Source organism: Corylus avellana, chromosome ca2 (genome assembly GCF_901000735.1).
Source record: "Corylus avellana chromosome ca2, CavTom2PMs-1.0".
NCBI classification, from domain to species: domain Eukaryota; kingdom Viridiplantae; phylum Streptophyta; class Magnoliopsida; order Fagales; family Betulaceae; genus Corylus; species Corylus avellana.
The window spans coordinates 50648403-50674314 of NC_081542.1; the positions used below are offsets into that span (position 1 = coordinate 50648403).

General features: G+C 38.1%; 4 protein-coding genes and 1 long non-coding RNA gene across 5 annotated transcripts; 3 read left to right on the forward strand and 2 right to left on the reverse strand.

Moving 5' to 3' along the window:
• Positions 1-753: 753 nt before the first annotated feature.
• LOC132170226 (ATP-dependent 6-phosphofructokinase 2-like) lies at positions 754-6651 on the reverse strand. Its single transcript, XM_059581126.1, has 2 exons — positions 5970-6651; positions 754-1854 (listed from the first exon to the last, which is right to left on the reverse strand). Exons 1-2 carry the CDS (start codon positions 6579-6581, stop codon positions 1033-1035), a joined length of 1434 nt encoding a protein of 477 aa, XP_059437109.1. The 5' UTR covers positions 6582-6651; the 3' UTR covers positions 754-1032.
• Positions 6652-7957: 1306 nt separating this feature from the next.
• Positions 7958-9402, reverse strand: LOC132172025 (uncharacterized). The gene is made up of 2 exons (XR_009439104.1): positions 9070-9402; positions 7958-8817 (listed from the first exon to the last, which is right to left on the reverse strand). It is a non-coding gene; the product is annotated as an uncharacterized LOC132172025 (long non-coding RNA).
• Positions 9403-11647: 2245 nt separating this feature from the next.
• LOC132172752 (cyclin-D3-2-like) lies at positions 11648-12826 on the forward strand. The gene is made up of 2 exons (XM_059584317.1): positions 11648-12154; positions 12270-12826. The coding sequence occupies exons 1-2, from the start codon at positions 11648-11650 to the stop codon at positions 12678-12680; spliced, it is 918 nt and encodes a 305-aa protein (XP_059440300.1). The 3' UTR covers positions 12681-12826.
• Positions 12827-15827: 3001 nt separating this feature from the next.
• Positions 15828-19571, forward strand: LOC132171671 (subtilisin-like protease SBT5.4). Its single transcript, XM_059583047.1, has 11 exons — positions 15828-15911; positions 16006-16115; positions 16235-16332; positions 16436-16600; positions 16797-16905; positions 17062-17602; positions 17678-17772; positions 17858-18103; positions 18227-18341; positions 18583-18784; positions 18879-19571. Exons 1-11 carry the CDS (start codon positions 15828-15830, stop codon positions 19418-19420), a joined length of 2307 nt encoding a protein of 768 aa, XP_059439030.1. The 3' UTR covers positions 19421-19571.
• Positions 19572-20157: 586 nt separating this feature from the next.
• On the forward strand, positions 20158-25766 carry LOC132171028 (probable galactinol--sucrose galactosyltransferase 2). Its single transcript, XM_059582229.1, has 14 exons — positions 20158-20603; positions 20967-21214; positions 21678-21768; positions 22032-22080; positions 22217-22308; positions 23153-23260; positions 23383-23511; positions 23767-24177; positions 24369-24510; positions 24594-24661; positions 24752-24886; positions 24976-25190; positions 25275-25363; positions 25438-25766. The coding sequence occupies exons 1-14, from the start codon at positions 20278-20280 to the stop codon at positions 25717-25719; spliced, it is 2385 nt and encodes a 794-aa protein (XP_059438212.1). The 5' UTR covers positions 20158-20277; the 3' UTR covers positions 25720-25766.
• Positions 25767-25912: the final 146 nt, after the last annotated feature.

Sequence of the window (25912 nt, forward strand, 5' to 3'; positions counted from 1 at the left end):
TGGGTTCCCTATCTTTACAGAAAGTGTGTGACACAGCAAGATGATAAGCAGAAATATTATTTGCAGAAAGAAAGGAAAGATTACTGGCGATTCCTAATCAAAGAAACCTTTTCTTTTTAGATTTTACAATTTATCTACTTATAGAAAAGAGCATTTGGTTGCCAATTGCCTTGTTTAAAATTCATTTTGAGTCACCAGTCAATGCCCAAAACTGCTCCTATGACAGCAGTTTTCGCACAAAGTAGGAGATATGTATGACTCGAGAATCCAACCCAAAATACCACCAGTATTGAAAGAATAATATCAAGGTCACTTTTGGAAGGCCCAAAAATGATTTAGGTATTCCTATGAAATAATTATTCCTTAATTTGGTTGCATGCCTTGCACCACCATTACCGGATAATAGTTATTTTCCTAAAATTTAGAATAGTTGTTTGTCTAAAAATGATAAGAAAAAGCCATTCGCCCATAAATAGAATAACCATAAAATTATTTTTCAATTTGTTTTGGCACAAAAATAAAAGACTATCTATATTCGTCGTCTCCGGCCACTACTTTCCGGCCTCGCCTGTTTCTTTTTTTCTTTTTTTTTTTTAATCCTAAAGTCATATTTATATTTGTGTACATTTTATGGAGGTATAACATACATTTGAGGCGTTAGCCTTATAATTAAGTTTGCAGGATAGAATAACACTCTACATTAATTGCAACTTTTTGAAGTTTGGAAGACATGCATTGTAAATAGAGTAGTAGTGGGGGTAAGTGTAGTTTCTCCAAGAAAATATCCATCAGCTATATATTTTTCTTCATCCGATACTTCACAAATCAAACACAGCCACAACAGCACCAAAAAAACTAACTTTTCTATTGCTTGTATTGCTACCAAATAGTAAAAACATTACCAGCAAGCAATAATCTGAAACCTGATGTCCAGTTCAATAGGCCATAAACACTCGATCGGTGAGAATCACTTTAAGAGACCACAAAGCCTGGATGAGACACTCCTTAACGAAGAACCGCGTGGTTCAATGTTTAGTTCCTCACAAAATCGGGCTGGTTGGTGACAGATCTGACCCATGCCCATTTGTGGTCTTTTATGTCAACTTCATTCTTAGCCTGTGCCACCTCCTCCAATGGTATATAGGCATAGTTTCCATTTATAGGACCAGCTACAAATCCAGTGTACCCTGCCATAATCCCATGAATTGCCGAGTGTGCTAGAAGTGTACAGTACAGGTTATCTGTAGAATTTGCAGGAACTGCTCGTATCATGTATGTTGGATCTATGTACTTTACAGTGAACAACTCATTTGGATGGTCTCTTGTCCACCAATTCTTTAGCTCTGACTTCAACCACCCACCAATGTCTAAGAAGACAGGGTTCCCAGATTCATCCCTCTCCTCCTTCTGTGCATCAGTCCTTGGTATCATATCCTGTCCAGCCCCTTCAGCAACTACTAGTACCGCATGCCCATTATCCTTCAGCCGCTGCTCAAGAAATTCAAACAGCCCTCCTTTTCCTTCCAAGTAAAACTCAGTCTCAGGAATCAAGCAGCAGTCCACATCGCGGCTGCTCAATGTTGCATAAAGGGCAATGTGACCTGTGCTTCGACCCATCAGCTTCACTAGCCCTATTCCGTTAACTGCACTCTGAGCCTCCACATGAGCTGCACTTATTGCTTGCTGTGCCATTTCTACTGCTGTCTGGAATCCAAATGATCTGTCAATGATTCCAATATCATTGTCTACGGTTTTGGGGATCCCAACAACTGCAATATTCAGTTTCCGGCAACGGATTTCATCAAATATCTTCACAGCCCCACGCATTGCGCCATCTCCACCTATGATGTACACCTGTTTATATGTATGGGGATGAGCAAATGGAGGAACCCCATTAGACTCATCCATGCAATATAAAATATTTGAGCTACACAAAATCTACCACAATTGGCAGCTGAGAATCTGCTTCAATTACAAGAATATAAAACTTAATTATAATGTATTACTGTACTATTCAGAAAAGATGAGTTGCTAATATGAGTTGTCTAGCAAAGCCCCATACAACCTGGGTAACAAACCACATGTAGGAACAAGGCTCCTTAGAAATTATTGGACCTTCCAGTGAAAATTTCTTTTGGAAGACTTGCAATAGAAATTATTTCCCTCATTTGCTCTTTTCTTGCTAATTACACTGTTAGGTTATGTCCCCCATTTTGTATTATAGTTAGTGAACTATAGTCCCCCATTGTTTTATTGTATGTACTGCTAGGCTAGTCAGCCTCTATATATAGGCCCCTCCTGTATAGTTTTCACTTTTCAGTATGATTCAATACAGTCCTACTTTCTACAAGACATGGAGGATGGTTATTGTTATATCTTATATCACAGAAGCTGAGGGTTATTTGCAAAAAGAAGTGTCAAGGAAGATTGGGGGAATTTGGAGGGATTGAAAGAATGATTGGTGGGTTGGGGGAGATGGGTATGGAGGAAGCTCATGATTAAAATAAATAGGCAGGTTTGTAAAGTTCAAATTTTGATTTTAGGGCTTGTGAGTGTTTGAATGTTAATTTTGGAGGGAATTTGATGTAGATTAGAATTCAATGCTTATCTTATCTTATCTTATTTATCCTTTAGTCTTTTATTAGGTTTCTTTGTTAGTCGTTTATTCTATCTTATATTTCAGTCTTTATTTGAATTAGGTTTTTTTGTTAGTCTTTTATTTGGTCTAAATTAACTTGATTTCATTGTTATCTTAGGATTAGGAGTCTTGGGCTATAAATATATGCTTATAGCCTTTAACAATTCAGTTTTTGATTATTATTGAGTTTGTTTAATAAGAATTACTCAGAGTTGAGTTTCTTTGTGTTTTCCTTAAAGCATAGATAGTCTCTATTGTTTAAGAAGATTTCTTAGATTCTTGTGATAGTCTCACAATCTTAGGAATATTTATCCCTTCTACTTGCTGTTTTTCTTGTTCACCACAATCCTACGCTGCATCAGTTGGTATCAGAGCTCAATTACTTTCCATGAATGGGGAGGAGCAACCGCTTTGCAGACATGAACGAGGTGCACGTGCGCACGGAGACAACACGCAAGGAGCAACCGGCGATTCGTTTGAGACACATGAGTGGTGGGCCGAACAATTGTCGTCGCCAACCAAGACCGCGATTCGCAGAGGCGGAAGGCAAATCTATTGCTGAACCTTGGCAACACATGGAGGATCAATTCAGGGCTATGATGGATCAAATTGAAGACTTCACTACCCAATTATCCAACTTGTGTAGTCAACATGGGAATGGATCTAGAAGTCCGTTTGCGGAGTGCCGAACGCAAGGACGTCAGCACCTTGCGCAAGCTCATGCCAATCGGCGGGTAAGTAGATTCGAACTCAAAATTCCGAAATTCGACGAGGAACTAGAACCCGACGAATTTCTGGATTGGGTGTTGGTTGTTGAAGAGGTTTTTGAATTCAACGGGGTGCCCGATGAACAACAAGTCTCTTTGGTGATATATACATTCCAGGGAAGAGTTGGTACGTGGTGGCAACAACTGAAGAGAACTAGAAAGCGGGAAGGCAAATTGAAGATCAATAGTTGGGAGAAACTATTGAAATATATGCGCGTCGCTTTCTTACCCCATAGTTATACCATGAGCCAGAAGTCACAAAATTGGAGACAAGGGTTTATGGCTGTGACAAAGAAAATAGAAAATTCTTACAAAAAAAATGTGTTTAGGGAAACAAGGAGTGAGGCAAAGAGTCCACGACAGGCCAATTGGGCCCTTATTTGCCAACCACAAATCCATAAACCGAATCCATATTCTGTGGAGGAGGAAAAAGAATCTGTGGATAAAAAGTTTCAGGAGTCCGAATTCATTGATGAAGAGTTCAAACATGAAGATGTTGAAGATCCTTCGCAAGGATTTGTGGATTGGGATTCCCCACCAACCTATGATGATGATGTCAATGAGGAAGAACCGAGTGAAGGACCTTTGGCATCCGACCTAGAGGACGAGTACGAAGAGGATGGATTTTCTCCCATGCTTGACAGCCTCTACCCCGAAGAAGATGACCAAGTGGAAGAGTACAAAGAAGATGGTTTTTCTCCCATGTTTGGCGGCCTTTGCCTCGAAGATGATCAATTGGAAGAAGAAGAGCCCAAGGGTGACATCGACAATTATGAAGAGGTTGATGAAGACCTTTCAGGTGAAGTGTCTAATTTTAATGGTGAAGAGGTTGATTATGTTGATTTCCTTGATGTTGAAGATATTTTAAATTCTCCTAACGAAGATTATGGTGAGTTTTATGCGGAGGAGGAAAATTATATGTTCACAAGGGAAACAACGGTTGGCCCGTCCTGAAGTATCTTCATGGCACATGAGAGGGAGAAAGAACGAGAGAAGAAGAGCAAATTTGAAGTATTGCCAAGTAGTGTGTGTGGCTTTCATGACAACCATCAAGGTATTTCGATGATGAGAAGCGTCACGTTTATTTTGGGATGTTGCCTTGTTTTGATCTTGAGGAAAGGCAAGTGGAATGAGTTGACTGGACATCCGAAAGACCGTGGAAAAGACAGTCCGAATTCGAGGGCGAATTCTCTCCAACCTCGGGAGGATGATGTAGATTGGAATTCAAGGCTTATCTTATCTTATCTTATTTATCCTTTAGTCTTTTATTAGGTTTCTTTGTTAGTCGTTTATTCTATCTTATATTTCAGTCTTTATTTGAATTAGGTTTTTTTGTTAGTCTTTTATTTGGTTTAGTTGTCTTTAGTAGACTGCTAAATTAACTTGATTTCATTGTTTTCTTAGGATTAGGAGTCTTGTGCTATAAATATATGCTTATAGCCTTTAACAATTCAGTTTATGATTATTATTGAGTTTGTTTAATAAAAATTACTTAGAGTTGAGTTTCTTTGTGTTTTCCTTAAAGCATGGATAGTTTCTATTGTTTAAGAAGATTTTTTAGATTCTTGTGATAGTCTCACAATCTTAGGAATATTTATCCCTTTTACTTGTTTTTTTTCTTGTTCACCACAATCCTACGCTGCATCAGAATTGGAAGTGATGAATTTTTGGTGGGGCTTGGATTTTGGAGGGAATATTGGGGGAGCGTGGGGATTTGATGTGAAGTAAAAACTTGATATTATGAAGCCATTACAGGTACTTACATTTGATATGAAATCGAACAATTTGTCCCATTGAACACTGAAGAGGTCAGTGTACTAATAATGTCTTTGGACACAGGGACTTAAGATATAACAATAACCATCCTCCATGTCTTGTATCCATCAAGGATGAAACCGTTTACACTATAGATGACTATTTTTTTGCGCTCATAGGTTGTGACGATTATTTGACCCATTTCGTTCTATGACCAGCTTGAGAGAACATAAAAACTTTAATGAGAGGAAAAATATATGAAGACCTCAACATTAAAAACATCATTATGAAGTCTCTTGCGGTGGTCATTTTAAGGAGGAAGACGTCTACATAAGTTCAAGAATTTGGTCCTTGAATACTCGAGGGCATTTGATTAATTATGTGAGTAGCTTAAAAGCTCAAATAAATAAGAAAAATAATTTACCCTGTAGGCTATTCCACAAAAACAGAGGAGGAGGACTTCAGCATGGTGAAAAATGCCTAAATTATCTTGTTACATACCATTATATCTAAATTTTCAACCTTAAACCCTTTAAGGCCTGTTTATGTTAATTAAAAACTAGAAAAGCAGGGGAATTTTAGAAATATTCATAGGTAAACATCAGAGGTAAAATTTCAGTCAATTTAAGTAAGACCAAAAAAAAAAACCCTTTTCCAAGGTTAAAGACGCACCACAGAAAGCAAAGCTTCATGAATTTCAAAGGCTGAGGACCCCATTGATGATCATCAAAAGTAAAATCAAAGGTAAGAAATTTAACATATATAATTGAGTCACGGAGTATCACACTTGAAAGAAGAGAGAAGAAAACCTGGTTAAAGCCGCGATCTCGGATAGCATCGACGATCTTGTGAAGATCAAAACCGCCCCTAGAGGTCTCAAGCACAGTGCCGCCCATCTTGTGCCAGCTGTGGGCCAGCTTGGGATTCAGCTCCACAGGCTCCGAGGAGTAGAATCCCCTGTAGCCAGCCTTCACCCCGAATATCTGACGCACCCCGTAGAGGTCCCAGAGGGCCACGACCAGCTCCCTGATGACGGTGTTGAGACCGGGGCAGAGCCCCCCGCACGTGACGATGGCAGCCCGGGTTTGACAAGGATCGAAGAAGACTCGGTTGCGCGGGCCTGCTCGATGGTAGGTGGTGGAGTGGGGGGGAGAGGAGAGATCGAAGAGGATGTGTCGGAGGATAACGTCGGTGTGGGAGATGTAGAAGCCGTCGGAGGGACGGTAGAATGGGTTGTGGTCTAATGGGTTGGGGTGGATTTGGAGATCGTGGAGGAAGTCGGTGAGGTGGGGTAGTTTGACTGAAGAGAATGACAAGGTCCTATTGGTGTTGGCGTTTTCGGTGTCTGTGATGGAAAGTTTTTGCTCTCTTGAGTAGGGTGCAGTGGTGAGGTCGGTGGCTTCTGGGCACGAAATGGCCATGCCTGCTGTCCTTTTCTTCTTCTTCTTCTTCTTTTTCGCAGAGAGAGCGAGAGAAGCGAGAGTGAGTGTGAGAGTTTTGTTTTCTTCCTCCACTTTCGAACCGTTGGTTGATACGTGGCCGCTTCGCATTGAGGAGTTTGTATGAAGACGACACGTTGGGCGGCCGAGAGAGAGAGCGTGTGTGACATAATTGACTCGATTCTGATCTCCCATCAAAGAGTCGGGCCCAATGAGATCAAATACCAACGGCCCTACTATCATGAATGGCCCCAACGGGTCCAATAGACCAAGTTTTGGGCTGAACCTACCAATATATATTAGGCACAACTCATGGGTCATGGCTCGTATATGCTATATTATCTGCATTCCCAAGTTTTCGATAGGGCCCAATTTTTTACACGACTTGCGAATTAGATATGAATCTAATACAAAATTAAATGGTTAACGTTGAAAAGTTTGACCTGTTTAATTAAATGAATCAGATTAGGATTGACCTATATAATCTTATCTTCATGTCTCAACACGACTCGATACTCAACATAATGGTTAGTAATTTTTGATATAACCAACAAACTTGACACAAATTTAATACAAAATTAGATAATTAGAGATGAAGAACTTGAACCGTTGCATTAAAATCACCGATAGATGAACACAATGAAGATTCTAATCCTTGTAACTTTACTCCATGACATGACATGAGAGGTGAAGTGAAGTCTTAGTGTTTAAGAGCTTGCCCACACATTTAAGTAGGAAAAAAAAAATCAGTATTTTGGGAGTATTTTATAATTTATATGTTGAATAATTTGAATTATTTGTTAATGCAAATAGTCCTAAAAATCATTGACGAACTAGCCCTGATTTTTTTTTTTCTTTCGCTATTGAAAGAGGTAATGTATATGATGGTGTACGCTCTCTCTTTCGGTTGAGAAACAAGAGTTGTTGTTTTATTTATTTATTTATTTATATATATATATATATAAAAAGAAAAATTATCACAAATATTAGCAATTTGTATAAAAAGGTAAAGAGCTACGAATTTCCCTGAAATTATTATTATTATTACTTTTGACATGTATGTATAAGAGTGAAGAAGAAGAATTTGAACGAGTAACCTCCACTTAACTAATTGAGCTACCCTTCAATTCCAAGACGGCTTCAAATTATTGAGTTGGCATAAAAGCAGATTAAGGACGACCCAGACGATGGATGCATCAAATCATGTGGCAATTGAATACCCTCACTGGCCCATTTCGAGTGGGTGGAAACTGTGCACGTCTTTGTTGTTTGGTGAGTGTGATGCCCAGTCAAAGTTGGCAACCCAAGCAGGTCTAGCTAGCCTCAGACTTCTCAAGTCTCCCAAAGTACAAGAATAATGACACTTGCATACGGGTCTTAGCATTTCAAATCATTTTCCGGGGTGTCATACAAGAATCATGACTACTTGTATCAAAACCCAAATAAATACAACCAAAAAACAATCTCAATCAAGAAATGTGCATTGCACAATCAAACAATATTACAAATAACTTCCAACAAAACAAAGCCTCCAAGCTTCTACGTACGTACGTACGTTACCGGGTCGGGGCCGGACTATCTTGTTCGATCGATCGGCAGGTGCACTCCTATCCGAAGAGAGTGAAATTCAGGTATGATGAACAAGAGGTGTAGGCTCTAGCTAGCTGCCGTTGATCATGGACAAAAACAAATTTATTTGACCGGAGGATATCAGTCTTTTTCACTCATCACTCTAAACATAAAGCCAAAGCCACCCCACCCAGCAGCCTGCATTAAAACTATACTACTTAATTCACAGCCACATATATATAACTATAATTTATAAAATTTCAAACCCTATCCAAAATTTTCCACGAGGCACGTACCATCCGTTGATTATTAATACACAAAGCTATGCAAAGACTAATATGATATCCATCTGCACAAACACGGATCATATTTAAATCTGCCTTCAACAACCTCCAAGTCTATCTCACTTTACCAACAGCATATAGCATCAATAATTGGGAAATACGTGTTTTTTCATTGGATTAATGCAATTGTACATTCGTCTGCTGGTTGGGGCCTGCATGACTCCCCTCATGCCAAGTAGGAAGGTAGCCAACACTCTTTGGCAAGCTTCTTAGATGGCATTCAGGGAGCCAGGCAAGCATATCTGCAGCAGACAAATTAAACACTAGACTAGAGTACTTGTCTCTTCATTTTTCATCTTCACAACCTGCAAAAGCACACCAAGTTATGAAAGTATGCATCACCAGAGCATTTAGAATCATATCAACAACAATTATATATATACAGAAACAAAAAAAAAAAAATATATATATATATATAGCAAAATAGATAAATTCTCTTCTCGCCCCACTTTGGACTAGCTATTTGGATAATGATGTTGAAAAATCTACGAGTTCACCGATAATCAACCCTATTCTATTTAGGAAGCCGAAATAATTATAGGACTTGGAGAACATACCCGTAGAATGCAGAGAAGAACATCATAGCTAGGGAGTTTTGAGGGAAGCACAAGCAGTAGCAGGATCTCGTTTCTGTGCCTTCCCAATACTGTGTTGTTTATACACTTACAGTATACCTATATATATATATAGGCTATAGGTATATAGGTTTGATGAGCTTCCTTTTGATAGCTTTCTGTAGCGTTGGAGGCAAAGAGTAGTAGGCATGGATTCAAAGAGTCGTTGAAACAGAAAAAGCAGAGGAGGGAGAGGTAGAGACAAAAGAAACTCCATGGGTAGGAGAAGGACAGGTCCTATAGAAGACGGCAACCAAGGCCTCTGTCTGACAAATAGTTCCATAGATAGAGCCAAAGCTGCCTGGGTTTTACAGGTGGGCTTCTTTGGATTATCTTCCTTCCCTTTTTCACCCCCCTATCAAATTAACTTTCGGTCAATATTCCTTCTTTTTCACTTTGACCTCTATCTGAATATTACTGTGTATACGCACCTTCATTTTCTTCTTGTAAATCATATTTTATGTTTTGTTTAACGGATTTTGATGGTGTTTAGACGGGGCCAAAACCATTGAATAAGACAAGGCCAGTGATGCAGGATGCGTTAGATGAGGTTGGTTATTTAATTAACAGCGAAATTTGATCAAGTGCGGACAGATTCATTCATATATTTATTTATTTATTTGGTTGGGTAAAGCTCGAACAAGGTGCAATTATAAACCGAGACAGCCTCTCCCGAACAACGTTAAGAGAAGTGGCCCAAGTGGGTCCTGTACGTTTTTGTTCAATAACTATATGACTTATAACATCAATTTTGTGAAAGAAAAAATGTCTTTAAGTTACGCAAGATGATCATGAGCAAATAATTGAATCCCAACGTTTTTTCTTCTTTTAACAAGATTCCTGGCTTAACCCTTTGTAACTTGTAATGCAAACACAAGGTAATTATTAGGTCAATGAAGCAGATGTCACTAGTTCGAATCTCCCTCATTTTTCTTGTACGGACATATCCAAAAAAAAAAAAAAAATCATTTGTGACGTTCACTCTATACTACAAATTTGATTGCGATTAATTTGTAACGCTCATCTCACCATCCCAAATTAGTACGAACAAACTAATGAAATGTTAGCCCACAATCCATTTAAATTGTTAGAACAGATTTTCGAACTGCTAACCTAAACTGGTGATGGAGTTCTTGCAAATTAAAAAAAAAAAAAAAAAAAAAAGTCATCGAACTCCGTCACACTCTAATAATTAAGTTAGTATAGTGGGTAATAAAGAAATATAAAGTGAAGAGTGTTTGTGAGATAGAGAATACTTCTATACGCCTTTATTTTTGAAAAGAGTGTCCGTTCATAAAATAGGGACTTGTTGAAATGGCGATCTTAGTGGGCTTTAGTGAGCTTTAAGTTTGAGGCCTATACTAAGTGGGCAGAGCATTGGAGCTATTAGTGCTAGGCCCAACGTTTGATCAAAGTCATTTCTTTCGGTGTGCGTATGTTATATCATGTGGTAGGTTGGCATTATTAGGTGAAGGTGATGACGTTTATTGTAAACCCAACCGCTCAAGGTGGCCCTTATCCTGACCAGCGAACCAAGATTCCTTTCAATCGGGCTTTGGCCTATTTCCGGGAATATTGGGGCATTGAGGTCCCTAGCTGATGGATTTGTTTTCCTAGCTCTCAGCCTGGACCTGTTCGTGTTGTTAGCACCCAGGTGGGCTTACATTGGACCAATAGCCCATCCTCTATGGTGGCATTCTCGCGTATTCCACTGTATAATCAAAAATCAACAAGGTGGGAATAACGTTGATCGTTACTCGTATGAAGTTTTTATTATAAAAAGGAAACGTTACAACTTATTCCTTCAAAGGTTCAAACAATAATTAATAATTACCCAAAAAAAAAAAAGTATTGGGAAGTGGTAATTAATGGGGGAAAAAAAAAAAAAAAAAACTAAAACTAAAATAAGAGCATAACAAAAATTGAATCAATTGCTTTGGTCTCTTTCGGTCTTTAATTATATGATAAAGGGATCAGACAATCGATAATGATAGCACGTGGCTCAATTCCGGGTTGACTTCGCCAAGTTCTAAGTCAATCAGGACTGGAGTATCTTTCTTTTTGTTTGTTCCTCGTTTGTTTTTTTGGCTTATTTTTTGATTTATGGAGGTAGGTAACATTAACAATAGTTTTTTTTTTTTTTTTTTTCCCTCTCTTTTCGGGACTCCCCCAAAACATTTTAAACGAAAGAGGAGATCTAGGCACAACACATCTCACATCTCACATCTCAGACTGCTATTATTAATTATTGATTGAATATCTAACTTAGTGTACATGCATTTATATCTCGGTTCTCAAAAGTTAAAAGGGTCGTCGGTGTGAAATCCAGACAAAAAGGCTTTAGAATTCAACATATTTATTAATAAATGGATTAATATGGGTAGTACCGTAGTAACTTCTAACAATTAAGTACTCCTAATTAATCTTGGATCAATTAAGTAAGAAGTAGCTAGGAACAACGAAAGCATATTAATAGCGTCCGGTCCAGACGACAGTGGATCGAGCAGAGAAAATTGAAACTATGATCACTCCAAGTCCAGAGCAACCAAATTTTAATCAGTTGCCTGCAGATGGTCTCGTGAATGACGACCACCTTTCCTGCAACGAAGATTACTGGAGTATTAATGTTGAGCGCCCAGAAGCACAAGCTTGGAATAATTATTTGGTGGAGGTGGACGAGCTTGACAAGGAATCTGGGCAAGCCCACGGCCTCCACATGCTGTTATCCAAGGAAAACGAGACGCATCCCAAGATTTGTAGCTGCTGCTGCGTAGATCTATCTGATCCTGATCATCTTATCACTTCAGCTCGTCAGGAGGCCTTGCAGTTGATCCTGGCTCTCAATTCTTACCATGCTTTCTCCGCCTTCACTGCAGTTTTATCGGTTAACTATCTTGATCGGTTTCTGCTCGGCTTGCACATGTGGAGGGACATGAAGCCATGGATGCTGCACTTGGCTGCACTCGCTTGTCTTTCTTTAGCAGCCAAAGTGGCCGAAACCCACGTTCCTCTTCTCCTTGATCTACAAGTAAGTAATTATTAGTAAACTCTCGATCTCTTTCATATATACCTTAATAATTAATTTACTTGATTGATTGATTTACATGCGTATGGTTCCCGGCCACTTAAAATTCCGATCCCAGGTAGTTGAGAAATCGAGCTTTGTGTTTAGCCCAAAATCAATCCAAAAAATGGAACTTTTGGTGCTCTCTCTGCTAGAATGGAAGATGAACCCGGTTATCCCACTTTCTTTCTTGAGCTACATAATCAAAAACACATCCCCGCCCGCAGATCACAGACGTGCTATGGAGTTCACGGCCTTATTTGAGCATTTTTCTATTTCTCTGCTCAGTGATTTGAGATTCGTGCATTATCAGCCATCCACAGTTGCTGCTGCCGTAGCGCTGCATGTGATGAAGGAAATGGACTTTGATTTCTGCAAGAATAAACTCTGCACTCTTCTTCATCAATTCAACAAAGAGAAATTCGAAGCATGTTATCAGCTCATCCTGCAGGCGTCTGTATCAAATCAGGTTGGCATTGATGAGCATTAGTATTCTTATGAGTTATGATCTTCTACCTATATATCCAGGCCTTTACTCTTCTAGTCTCTTCTACCTATCAAATCGGGTTTACGTACCGATCGATTAACATTGAGAATATTAAGAAAATGGTCGTTTCATCTCTCCTACGATCGATGTACCTGCCTTTTCTAAAATAAAGTTTTGTTGGATATATATGGTCCCATATATGGAGAACAAAATAAAAGAAAGTTTGGTTGCGTTTATTCCTATGAAATTATTATTATTTATGTAATTATTGGGACAATATTAGGCCTTATTTATAAGGGAAAATATGGTAGAGATCTCTTTTATTTCATCGCTCCATTGGATATCTTCTTAGCTAGGTCCATTTGAGTTTATGATTTTAAAATATGCATGTGATTTTTAAAAATGCAGTTAAGCTTTTAGCAAAATCGCAGTTTAAATTTTAAAATTTGCAGTTTATTCTTTAAAATTTTGCGCAATTTTTTTAAAACGTAATCTCAAACAATTCTTATTCTTCAATTTGATTTGGAATCGCATTTTTTTATCTATGAAATCGTGACCTGATCAATCTATAGCTATTTTCAAATCTCTCATTATGTTAAAATTTGCTCAACAATTTCAAACAACACCTTGAAGAAGGTGAATAAGTGTTTAAAACCTAACAATTTTAAACTGAGAGAGTAATTTGGTGAAAAAATCAAATCTCAAGAAACTCAATAATTTATTTATTTATTTATTTATTTCCGAAAGTTGGAAGTAAGCGTACGTATTTCTCCACGAATGTGATCATATGCATTGTGATGTTCGATTTGGTTCCATGATCACGTCATCGGTGTGACGCAGTCTTAAAATTTACAAATACAATAATATGCCACGTTTATTATAAGGAGACCACATTTATTAGTAGTTGGGATCAACATTTATTATTGTTAGTGGCCAACTCGGTTCTTTTGAAAAGTCTCGGCATGCAAGGATTATGGAGAGATGTCAGTAATTGGTTAAGATTGGAGATAAAATTATTTTTAAAAAAATAGTCAAGTTACAATTTTGTTTTTCAATTTTTAACTAATGCTATTAATTACGAGCGAGAAAAGCGAATGAGATTTGGTTTCGAAAAAGTTTTTAAAAGGTGAAAATTGATAATTGCTTTGAATAAGATTCACTTAAGAAAATTCCCTTGATAAAATTTTTAAAATAAATATTTCTTTAAAAAAAAAAAAAAAACCTACTAGAGCTAGTTTTCACTGACTGCCGTATGTGTGTGACCTCCATTACTATGGTGGTGTAGACTAAGACCACACAAACGGGCAATTATTAGATACAATGTAACCAAAGTTGGCTTTTTTCTTACTAATCGTTTAAGGCGGTGTGGACCGTGCAGTTAAAGTGGTAGGGTAGGCAGAGGCAGTTTCATTTGTGTCTCATATTAAGAAAGTATGAAAAAAAAAAATAGTAATTAATGTACTTTAAGTAGACCCAACCTATTAATTTAGGCTTATGGACTATAGATGATGACCTATTATGGGATCATCAGGGATGCTTGTTAGCAGCTAGGAGTGCTACACGAAGAGGGGTCCTTGAGCCAGTTGCAACTGCTGCGGAAGCTGTGGCTGCCATTATGGCCATACAGTTGGCAAGGGAGATGGGGCTTACACATGCATGTCTGTCTAGAAGGTGATGCAAAAATAATTGTTGATGCCGTGAATTCTAGCGAATCGGATTGGAGCCGTAGTGGACACCTTGTTGATGATATCCGTACTGAATTAGCAACTATTTCATGTTGGAGTATGGTCTATGTACGCAGAGAGATCAACCAAGCAGCTCATACTTTAGCTAGGTTGGCCTCGATGCAGGAGGAGACTATGACGTGGTTTCACGAACCCCTGAATGTCTTTAACATGATTCTTGTATCAGAGCGTAATGCTTTGTTCATTTGATATTTAATAAAATAAAAGCTGCCAGTTTATCAAAATGCTTTGTTCATTTGATATTTAATAAAATGAAAGCTGCCAGTTTATCAAAAAAAAAAAAAAAAAAACTCTCTCTATCCTTTTCTCCCTAGCTAAGTATAGCAAAATGATATTGTTTTAGTAAGGAGTTTCATATCAAAACACTTAAACTAAGCCCAAAACAATCCTAAAACGGGCCCTAAAAACAAAAACAAAAAAGTCAAAACACCAAATGTAGAGGACTCCATATATGTTTGTGATTCGAATCTTTTTGATAATTAATGTAGTTGGTCTTCTATTCTATGGAGACACTAGAAGTTCTGTTCTCTTTTAATTTCTTTTTGAGACTGATTCAGGCTCTCAAAGACATTTCGATTTTTGAACCTGCAGGAATCATAGGTTTGTTGCCATTAATCTTCCTAGGAGTCGTAACTTGTAAACGATGTACTAATAGAAAATTAAAATAGGAGATTATATTGACGTTTTGTTGTTATGTTCTTTTAATAAAAATAAAACTTGTTAGAAATTGATAAGTTGAATTATAAGTTCCTGTTTGGTCGGCAGCAAAAGATAAAGAAAAGAAGAAAAATTATATATATATAATCACGAAATAATGGTCAATTATATTCATTTAAGATAACAACTTTGTCACAAGCTTAGCTATGTTAAACATTCCAATGCAATATAGGATTGTGAACGTGTTGCATTGTTGCATTGGGTGCTAATTAAGTGAGCTTTAATTGTAATTTAGGTAGATGAAGATAAAGAGAGACCACCGAATAAATAGCAGCAACGTGATAATCTTGATCAACCCATGATAAGATATGGTCTGTCAGCAAGAGTTGTAGTTTGTATCAAAGTCAGAGTCATAGTTTGTATCAACGTCGACGGATAGTGTATATTCATTCAATTGCAACACACTTTAAACTTCTTTAATTACTACTTGATAAGCGCCTAAACATTCATCTGCATCAAATTTATTTAAATTTCTTGAAAGGAAAAGGCAATGTCCCCTAATAGCTTCTTATATATGGCAGATCGAGTTTTATCCATAAGAGGGACTCTTTTCCTGTCAACGACTTTACCTCTCAAGTCCTAGTTTTAGGGCATGCATTTGATATTGCGATTTTATTATAAATAACAAGTGCGATTATCCTTGAGGAACATAGTTTCTTCCTCCATGAAGTTTAACAGGCAAAAAAAGATGTCATTTTCCAAGCTTTCAGTTTTCTTCTTTCTGTTTTTCCTTTTTTCTTTGTTCCAAGCACCTGCTTTTGCAATAAAAAAGGCAATGTATCTTCTCTACTTTTCATTTTGCTTTCTCTGCATGCATGGTCATAAAACTAACATCATCTTTTCTTCTTCTTTTTTCTCTGATATAGTCTTATATAGTCTACTTGGGATCCCATGCACATGGTCCAAAGGTTTCTGCAGCTGATCTTGATCGGGTGACTGATTCTCATTTTGACTTTCTCGGATCATTCTTGGGAAGGTATGCAACTTAATTGGTGTTTTTGTAACGTTTATATTATGATTTTCTACGTCTTGTTCTTTCGTAATTCTTTTTCATTAATGTAAAATTAATTTGTTTATGACTTTGTTTCCATGCAGCCACGAGAGGGCCAAGGATGCAATTATCTACTCGTACAAAAACCATATCAATGGTTTTGCTGCCCACCTTGAAGAGGAAGAGGCAGCTGAAATTGCGAGTGAGAATAAAGAAAATATATATATACCCAGTACCTTCATTCTGTATATTTGATTAGGAATAATTCAAGATGGTGAGGTATATAATATTAACTGGCATTGCAGAGCATCCAAAAGTTGTGTCGGTTTTCTTAAGCCAAGGAAGAAAATTACACACAACTCATTCGTGGGATTTCATGTTACTGGAAAAAGAGGGTGTTATTCATCCCAGTTCCTTGTGGAACAAGGCCAGGTTTGGTGAAGACACAATCATTGCGACTCTTGACACTGGTAATTACTCTAATTCTCAGCATCTACAGCATAATTGAAGTCCTAATTAATTGGACCCTTAAATCTTTGGCTTCAATTGAAAATACGTGTGCCCCCTTACCTCACATAATCTTCAACCTTCTAATAAATTCTGGATTAGACTAAACTCATGATAAATTTTCTCCTTTTTGTTATTGATTGAAATGTGGTATTCTAGGTGTTTGGCCTAAAGCAAATAGCTTCAGCGATGAAGGTTTTGGACCCATCCCATCAAAGTGGAAAGGATTCTGTGAAAGTGATTCCAGTGAAGGAGTCCTCTGCAATAGGTCTGCTTGACTACCACTTCAAGCATTTTTCTTTTTACAAAACTTGCATCATACTACTGCTATAATTTTATTTATTTATTGGTTCTGATGAATATACACAGAGAAATCTTGTTCACTTGGGATTTTTTGTTTTCTTGGTGTGAAAATGCAATACAGGAAGCTAATTGGAGCAAAATACTTCAACAAAGGCTATGCTTCGGTTGCTGGGCCACAGAACTCTTCATTTGAGACGGCAGTTGACCATGATGGTCATGGCACTCACACGCTATCCACAGCAGGGGGGAACTTTGTTCCTGGTGCAAATGTGTTTGGTGTGGGCATTAATGGAACTGCCAAAGGTGGTTCCCCTAAAGCGCGAGTCGCTTCCTACAAGGTGTGTTGGCCAGAAATTAATGCTACCATTGAATGCGTTGATGCTGATATATTGGCGGCCTTTGATGAGGCCATACATGATGGGGTTGATGTGCTTTCGGTGTCTCTCGGCGGCGATCCGACCGAGTATTTTAGTGACGGCATTTCAATTGGGGCATTCCATGCTATTAAGAAAGGTATTGTTGTTGTAGGCTCAGCTGGAAATTCTGGTCCAACACCTGCAACTGTCTCAAATGTTTCACCTTGGATGATAACTGTTGGAGCAAGCACGTTGGATCGACAGTTCCAAGCTTTTGTTGAACTCCGCAATGGGATGCGATTCATGGTACATCTTCTTCCTACTCTTTTTATTTTTTATTTTTTTTATCTAGTTTTGTTTTAAGACTTTCTGTAATACCAGGGAGAAAGCCTGTCTAAACCTTTGCCAGAAGATCGATTCTACCCACTTATTAGTCCTGCACAGGCTAAAGCTGCTAATGCCTCTATTAATGACGCGTAAGAAGCAATTGTTTCACTTCTTTTCCTCTTTAAATTTCAATTAAAAGCTTCGAACTGAAGCCTTTTATTAATTGATATTCAGTTTGCTGTGTAAGGGGGGAACGCTGGATCCTGAAAAGGTGAAGGGTAAAATTTTGGCCTGTCTGAGGGGGGTAACTGCAAGATTGGACAAGGGAAAACAAGCAGCTCTTGCTGGTGCAGTAGGGATGATTCTTTGCAATGATAAGCTCGATGGTAATGACATTATTGCTGATCCCCACGTACTACCAGCATCACATATTAACTATGAAGATGGTCTTGCTGTCTTTGCCTACATCAATTCTACTGAGTATCTCTCTTTCTCTTTCTTTTTCTGTGTCTTTGTTTACAACAATTCTACTTAGTCTCTCGCCCTCTCCAAGACCAACATTCTCTTTTTCCATTCTACTCACTTATTTTTTTGAATTAACAGCGATCCATTGGCATTTATAACGGCCCCAGCAGCAGAACTTTACACAAAGCCTGCCCCATTCATGGCCGCATTCTCGTCCCAAGGGCCTAACACTGTTACACCCGAGATTCTCAAGGTTTGGCCATGAATCCATTATTGATTCTTTTGTAATGTTTTGGGATTGATCGCGCAAAAAATGAATTTAATTTCATACGAACTGATTGACATTGCTGAATATTTTTCCTTCTCATTCGCTACCAATTAAGTAGCCAAAGCCATCATTTAAGGCTATCTATTTGTGCTTCCTCCACTGCAATTTGTCGTCAATATATTTAAGTAACTGTTGTTTCCATTTCAAAATTTACCTCAATGTTCAGCCTGATGTTACTGCTCCTGGAGTGAATATCATAGCTGCCTTCACTGAAACAAAAGCCCCAACAGAAGAACCTATAGCTCCTTTTGCCATGATGTCTGGCACATCTATGTCTTGCCCTCATGTTTCTGGGGTTGTTGGTCTCCTTAAGACACTCCATCCTGACTGGAGCCCATCTGCAATAAGATCCGCAATCATGACAAGCGGTAAAGACCTCTGCATTTAAGAAATTCCATAATCTTGAATTTGCTTTTTGTTTTTGTTTTTGTACCTCATTTCTTTGTGAATGTTTTGCTACAGCAAGAACAAGGGATAACACTGTGAATCCCATTCGCAATGGATCCTTTGTGAAGGCAACCCCGTTTAATTATGGTGCTGGCCACATGCGACCAAACCGTGCCATGGATCCTGGCTTGGTCTATGACTTAACCGCCAAGGATTATTTGGGCTTTCTTTGCTATCTGGGTTACAATCAGACCACCATTGAACTCTTTTCCGGGGCTCCTTATGAATGTCCCAAGGCAACTAGTCTTCTGGATTTCAACTATCCATCCATAACAGTCCCTAAACTCTCAGGGTCTGTTACTGTGACTCGAAAGCTGAAGAATGTCGGTTCACCAGGCACCTATTCAGCTCTTGTCCGAGAACCAAGTGGAATTTCAGTTCATGTTCATCCTGAGATCTTGAAATTTGATCAAATTGGAGAAGAGAAGAGCTTTAGTTTGACCCTGGAAGCCAAGGGACATGGGGTTTCTAAAAACTACGTATTTGGAGGGCTAACTTGGTCGGATGGCAAGCACTACGTAAGGAGTCCAATAGTAGTTGCTACTGCTGCCTCTTAGATGTCATTAGCAAGATAGGTTAACATTAATCAGGATTTTAAGCCTTTGGTTGATAGCAGTAAAAACTTCATTAGATTTGTTCTCTAATTCCTTCTTTTTTCTTTTTTTTTTTTTCTCTTGTCCAATTTTTTGGCCTAGTAATGGTGATTTGATTGAGAACAGGAGATAAAGCCATATCTTGTGGCTACTTTAATACTATTTCAGTTTTTATCAAAATGTGTTTGCCATTCCTTTTCTGCACCATATCTGGGATTGGAGTAATACACTAGGAAGACTACTACGGATTGATTATAAAATCCAATAGAAAATAGATTGGCTACTTGGATGGAGCTAAACTGGCCTCCTAAATTTCATACAAGATAAAATATATTTTTTGAATCAAATATTATTCAAAAAACCCTTACAAGATGATTAATTCGGGATATTAATTAGAATAGGCGATTATAGTTTATAGATGACTTGAAATTCCTAAAATTTGCAATACAATACAAAGAAGATATGTGAGTGGTGGCCTAAACCCCAAGCAAGTGGAAAATGTAATGTCCATAGAAGATTGAAAAAGACACAAGAGTGGGAAATTAAATGTGGCCATTATGCAAAGGCTAGCCTGATCCCATCATCTCTTGAGTCTCTCCCTCCTATCAACTTGGAACCAACCCACATCACATAATATCTCTCCCATACAAATTATTTACATGTTATAAAGGTTCATTTTTTCCAACGGAGGCAAAGGCTTGCCTCATCCTATCATCTCCCCACTCCAAACCTATTACTTCTACAGTGTCTCCCTTACATGTTATAACGGTTTTCCCAACGGTCTATTTTGCAATACAATTCACTCTATCACCACCACCGCCATGATTCACACCACCGTGTTACCTCCACCCATGCCGTTTCTACAACTTGACTCTGCCCGATTCTCCTCCTTGTTAGCTTCAAAGCAGAGGATTCTCGCACATGGGGGCCGCCGTCGACTCAGGCCACTGCAGGCATGCAGACATTCCATGTTTCTCAGTACAAAGCCCGTCCTTAAAGATGGTACTCTTAGTATTAAAGAGAAGGTCGCATTGAAGGAAGTGCCTGACAATGTGGTAGTGACACCATTGACCAATTCTTCAGCTTTTGTGGGTGCCACTTCTACAGAGGCGACTTCCCGACATGTTTTCAAGCTTGGAGTTATCGAGTATGCGCGCTCTTCTTTTCATCTTAGTTTTTTAGCCTTTGAACTTTTCAAACGGATTGATATTGACCCATTTATCTCCGCCAATTTTTATTGTTTCAGTGAATATCAAAATGAGCCTGTAATCTCACTTTAGTTATGATATATCATCCATACCTCCAAAAAAATATCATTAGGGTTTTGGTAATGGAGATAGCTATAACCATACATTTCATTAATGGAAATTGCAGCGATTCTTTGTTTAATCGTTAATGGTAATGAACAGGATTCAGGAAATTTTATATTTTGATTTCCCATGGAAGTGTCATTTGGAGAATGGAGATCCAAATTACAAGTTTAATGGAACATTGTGTTTTCGTGATGCAGGGATGTGAGGTTACTGTCTATATTTAGATTTAAAATGTGGTGGATGATACCACGAGTGGGGAATTCAGGAAGCGATATTCCTATTGAAACTCAGATGTTGCTCCTGGAAGTAAGGGAAGCACCAGACTTTGGAGCATCTAATGAAACAGCAACTTCTTATATCATTTTCTTGCCTGTGCTAGATGGTGATTTTAGAAGCAGTTTGCAGGGGAACTCATCAAATGAACTCCAGTTCTGCGTTGAAAGTGGTAAGAGTTTGAAGTTGTGCTTATCCCTTTTTTGTTTCTTTCTTTTTATTGCATCGATCATATTATGATGAAGCACTTTTGCTATACAATGTTAAAATAAACTTGCTGAGAAAATGTATGAGATGAGATATTGATGCTACTTGGTACTTACTGACTTATCTATTACACCAATCCGAACATGTAAAGAAAAAACCAATAAAATATACTACAGGACAATCCAATTCAGCTCTGCTAGGTTAAGGCTTTGAACTCAGTAGGAATTGGATAAAGGCGCTAGGCAGCCACAAGCATATTAGGCCTGAAGGTTGACAAGAATGAACATTCTGTTCCTTCTAACAGGAAAAAAAAAAAAAAAAAAAGATGAGAAAAAAAGGATTACCAATTTGTTTCTACTTACCAATTGGTTCTCATCTCTCTCTCTTATTCTTGTCTGATGATTTGGACTTTCTATGTGTTTTGACAGGTGACCCAGCTATAGTCACCTCAGAATCCCTAAAAGCAGTTTTTGTGAATTATGGAAACCATCCATTTGATCTGATCAATGAATCTATGAAGTAGGTCAGCTCTCCGAGAAAACTTTAGGTTTCAAGTTTAAGTAAATTTCTGAAATTACTTGGGGCTATGGCACTTATAATGTTAGCTTTGTAGTATGGCAACTCCTGTCTTATGTGAATTCAAGCAGCAGACAGAGATATAAACCATATGAGATCACCATTATTAGGCTGGCTGGCTGGCTGCTTACATTTCCCCATTGTAGTTAGAAGCTGGTTACCAATTTATGGTGACTATCCTCGTACACACTTCTGATCACATGCAGGATTTTGGAGAAGCAGCTTGGAACCTTTACACTTAGGGAAACCAAACAGGCAAGTCAATCAGCCAATTTCGTGTAGCAGGCAATTAAATATAGCCTCTGGATTTAGTCAAGTTGTGATTACAAGAAGCAATAGAATATAATTAGCAACCTTAATAACATGTTCTTTTGACGGTTTTATGATGCAGATGCCTGGAATGTTAGATTGGTTTGGTTGGTGCACCTGGGACGCCTTCTACCAAGAAGTTAATCCTCAAGGAATTAAAGATGGCCTTAAAAGGTCAATCTAGTTTTTCATGCATGGTCTCTTTAATCACAGAGTTTTAAAATGATCTACAATATAAAAGCTTCTTATTGGAAGTTCCTTTATGTATGTCGATATAGTTCACTTATATTGTCAGGGACTTCAACCAAGACTTAAAAATAACTTCTGGTTGTGATAAAAGCACCTATACCTATATAAAAGCTTCTTATTGGAAGTTCCTTCATGTATGTCACGATAGTTCACTTATATTGTCAGGGACTTCAATCAAGACTTAAAAATAACTTCTGGTTATGATAAAAGCACCTATACCTATAGGTGAAGGTTATTATGAAATAATTCTTGATTCTGGTTTTTACATGGTAAACATTTAAAACAGATATCTGGAAACTTTGAGGGGGAATGAAATTGACCTCTAAGAAACTTAATTTCCTCCTATTGGGGATATTATATAGGACATAAATATCTCATATATGTATGGTCAAAGGGCAAAATCAAGCAATTTGGATGGTTTTGTGCCCTACATAAGGAAACTACTGCTATGCTGTCATACGGATGTTGCTTCTAGTGAACATTCATATCTCTTGAGTAAGATGTATCAATTATATATGAGGAACCGGTTATATGAGATTTTGGCATTGCCATTGTAGTCTAAAATTTGCTCCTTTCCCCATATATCACAAGTTGCTTCTACGAGTTTGTGCGGCAGCTTGATTTTCCCTTGAGAAGTACTTTTACTGGATTAGCTTTTTTCTTTTCTTTTTTGTTCCTCCTCATCAATGGAGCCATTTTTTTTTTTTGTCACTCCTCCTGCAGGTTTTTGAAAACTCTTTCTTATTAATTTCCCTTCTATATCTGCCAGTTTATCCGAGGGAGGCACTCCAGCAAGATTTTTGATAATAGATGATGGTTGGCAAGATACAACCAATGAATTCCAAAAAGAAGGGGAGCCATATGTTGAAGGGTCACAGTAAGTTAATCCATATTACACTTTTGCACGATAGAGTTTATATGTTGAATGCCAGAGTCAGTTAATCCATATTTCACTTGTTCAAGATAGTGTGCATATTTACTTCTTCTTTCCTCCAACAGGTTTGGTGGCAGATTAGTCAGCATTGAAGAAAATGATAAGTTTCGGAGAACAGCAAATGAGGCTCAAAGCAAGGCACCAATTGGTCTAAAGGATTTTGTTTCAGAGATTAAGAGGAATTTTGGCCTTAAGTAAGGTTCCAAACTGCCTTTTAAAAAAGAACAAAGAAAATAAAATTTGCAAAGGAAATCTTAGAGAACCAAGGATGTGTAGCATAAGGATGTTGCAGCCTAGTTCATACTCAACTCTCCTACACACACACCAGGTGTAAAACTGCCAATGTGTTTTCAATATTCAGTTTCCTTCCCGACGAGTATCTTAATTTCTTCTCTTCATTTCTGTCTTCTAGATATTTCATCTTCATTATCTTCTTTTGATACTCTCAGGTACGTCTATGTATGGCATGCCCTTTTGGGATACTGGGGAGGGCTTCTTCCAAATGCCTCAGGAACCAAAAAGTATAATCCAAAATTAATATATCCAATACAGTCTCCTGGGAATTTGGCAAACATGAGGGATTTATCTATGGATTGTATGGAGAAGTATGGCATTGGTACAATAGATCCTGCTAAGATATGTGAGTTTTATGATGATCTACACAAATATCTTGTTTCACAGGATGTAGATGGGGTTAAGGTTGATGTTCAGAACATACTGGAAACTGTTTCAACTGGTCTAGGAGGTCGAGTTTCTCTTACTAGACGGTTCCAACAGGCACTTGAAGAGTCTATAGCCGCCAACTTCCAAGACAATAGCATAATCTGCTGCATGGGTCAGAGCACGGACTCCATTTACCAGTACATAACTATTGCACTAAAATGTCCTGCCAAATTTATCTTTTCTAACAAAGCAAATATGAACTCTGAAAAATGCATGTACAGATTTGAAATTCATGAATTAATGCAAAATGCATGGACCACAAATCAGTTGATAGGCCTGTTTCAAAGGACTCCTCTCTAGCTAATTCATTTGCTACCACATAATGCAGTTCAAAAAGAAGTGCTATTACAAGAGCATCCGATGACTACTACCCAAGCAACCCAACAACGCAGACACTACACATAGCTGCCGTGGCTTTCAACAGCATTTTTCTTGGTGAAGTTTTTGTGCCAGATTGGGACATGTTCTATGTATGGCATTTCCTACTCGGTATTTAAATTTTTTACTGCTTAGCCTACTCCAGTTTAAATTGAATTGTTAAAAAAACTGTCAGAGCCGCCACGAAGCAGCTGAGTTTCATGCAGCTGCAAGAGCTGTGGGAGGTTGCGGAGTCTATGTTAGGTAAGAAATCTTACCATGGAGATACAGAAGCTTGTTAATGTACAGAGAACCCCAAATAACGAATCTACTACATGCCATAATTGATAACAGTGACAAGCCTGGCCAGCATGATTTCGAGGTTCTTAAAAGGCTGGTACTTCCTGATGGGTCAGTGCTCAGAGCTAAATTTCCAGGGAGGCCAACAAGTGATTGTTTATTCACCGACCCAGTTATGGACGGGAAGAGGTATTTACCTTCCACTTAAGTTGTATAAAATGTGAGTAGTTTTAGTATAGATCATTTTTCCTGACCACCTTTCATTGGACTTATCATAGTCTTCTGAAGATCTGGAATTTGAACCAATGCACTGGAGTCTTAGGCGTCTTCAACTGCCAAGGAGCAGGAAGCTGGCCTTTGCTGGAAAATAATACTGGACAAGATCCTAGCTCTGAGCTATCTGGGCCAGTCTCTCCTGCAGATATTGAGTATTTTGAAGAGGTTTCTGGGAAGCTGTGGACCGGAGATTGTGCGGTATTTGCCTTCAGCACAGGTATATTTTCATTGGAATACATACAACATTAAGCAATTCTCAGCTTTCTAAGATATGATAATTCAAACATATTTACAATTTCAGGGTCTCTACTGCGATTACCAAAGGGAGAAAAGTTTGACGTCACATTGAAAGTACTGCAATGTGATGTCTTTACAGTATCTCCTATTAAGGTTCGGCTTCTCATACTGGGCTCAACAGTAAATATAAGTTATGAAATCTGAAATCTTTTCTGGGTTTTGTGCAGGTTTACAATCAGAAGATTCAGTTTGCAGCAATTGGGTTAATAAATATGTATAACTCTGGTGGAGCTATTGATGCAATTGACTTCTTTAGCGACTCTTCCAACTGTGAAATACATGTGAAGGGGAGAGGAGCAGGTGAATTCGGAGCATACTCCAGCGCCAAGCCCAAGTCATGTTCGGTAAACTCCAAGGTGGAGGGATTTGACTTCAGAGATGAAGACAACCTTTTGAAACTAGTACTTCATCACACAACTACTTCTTGGGACATTGTTATATGTTATTGAGACCTTCATTTTTTTTAGCCAGGTCTCACCCTTCACTTTGTGCTGTACGTGATACAGAAATCATATATTCTTTAAAATAAATAATAATAATAATAATTAAAAAAAAAAAAAAAAAGGTGAACGAATTCAGAAACGAAAATGTGTCGGAACACCATTGGAGATAGAACTCAGCTCACTAATCTGAAATCTCCAT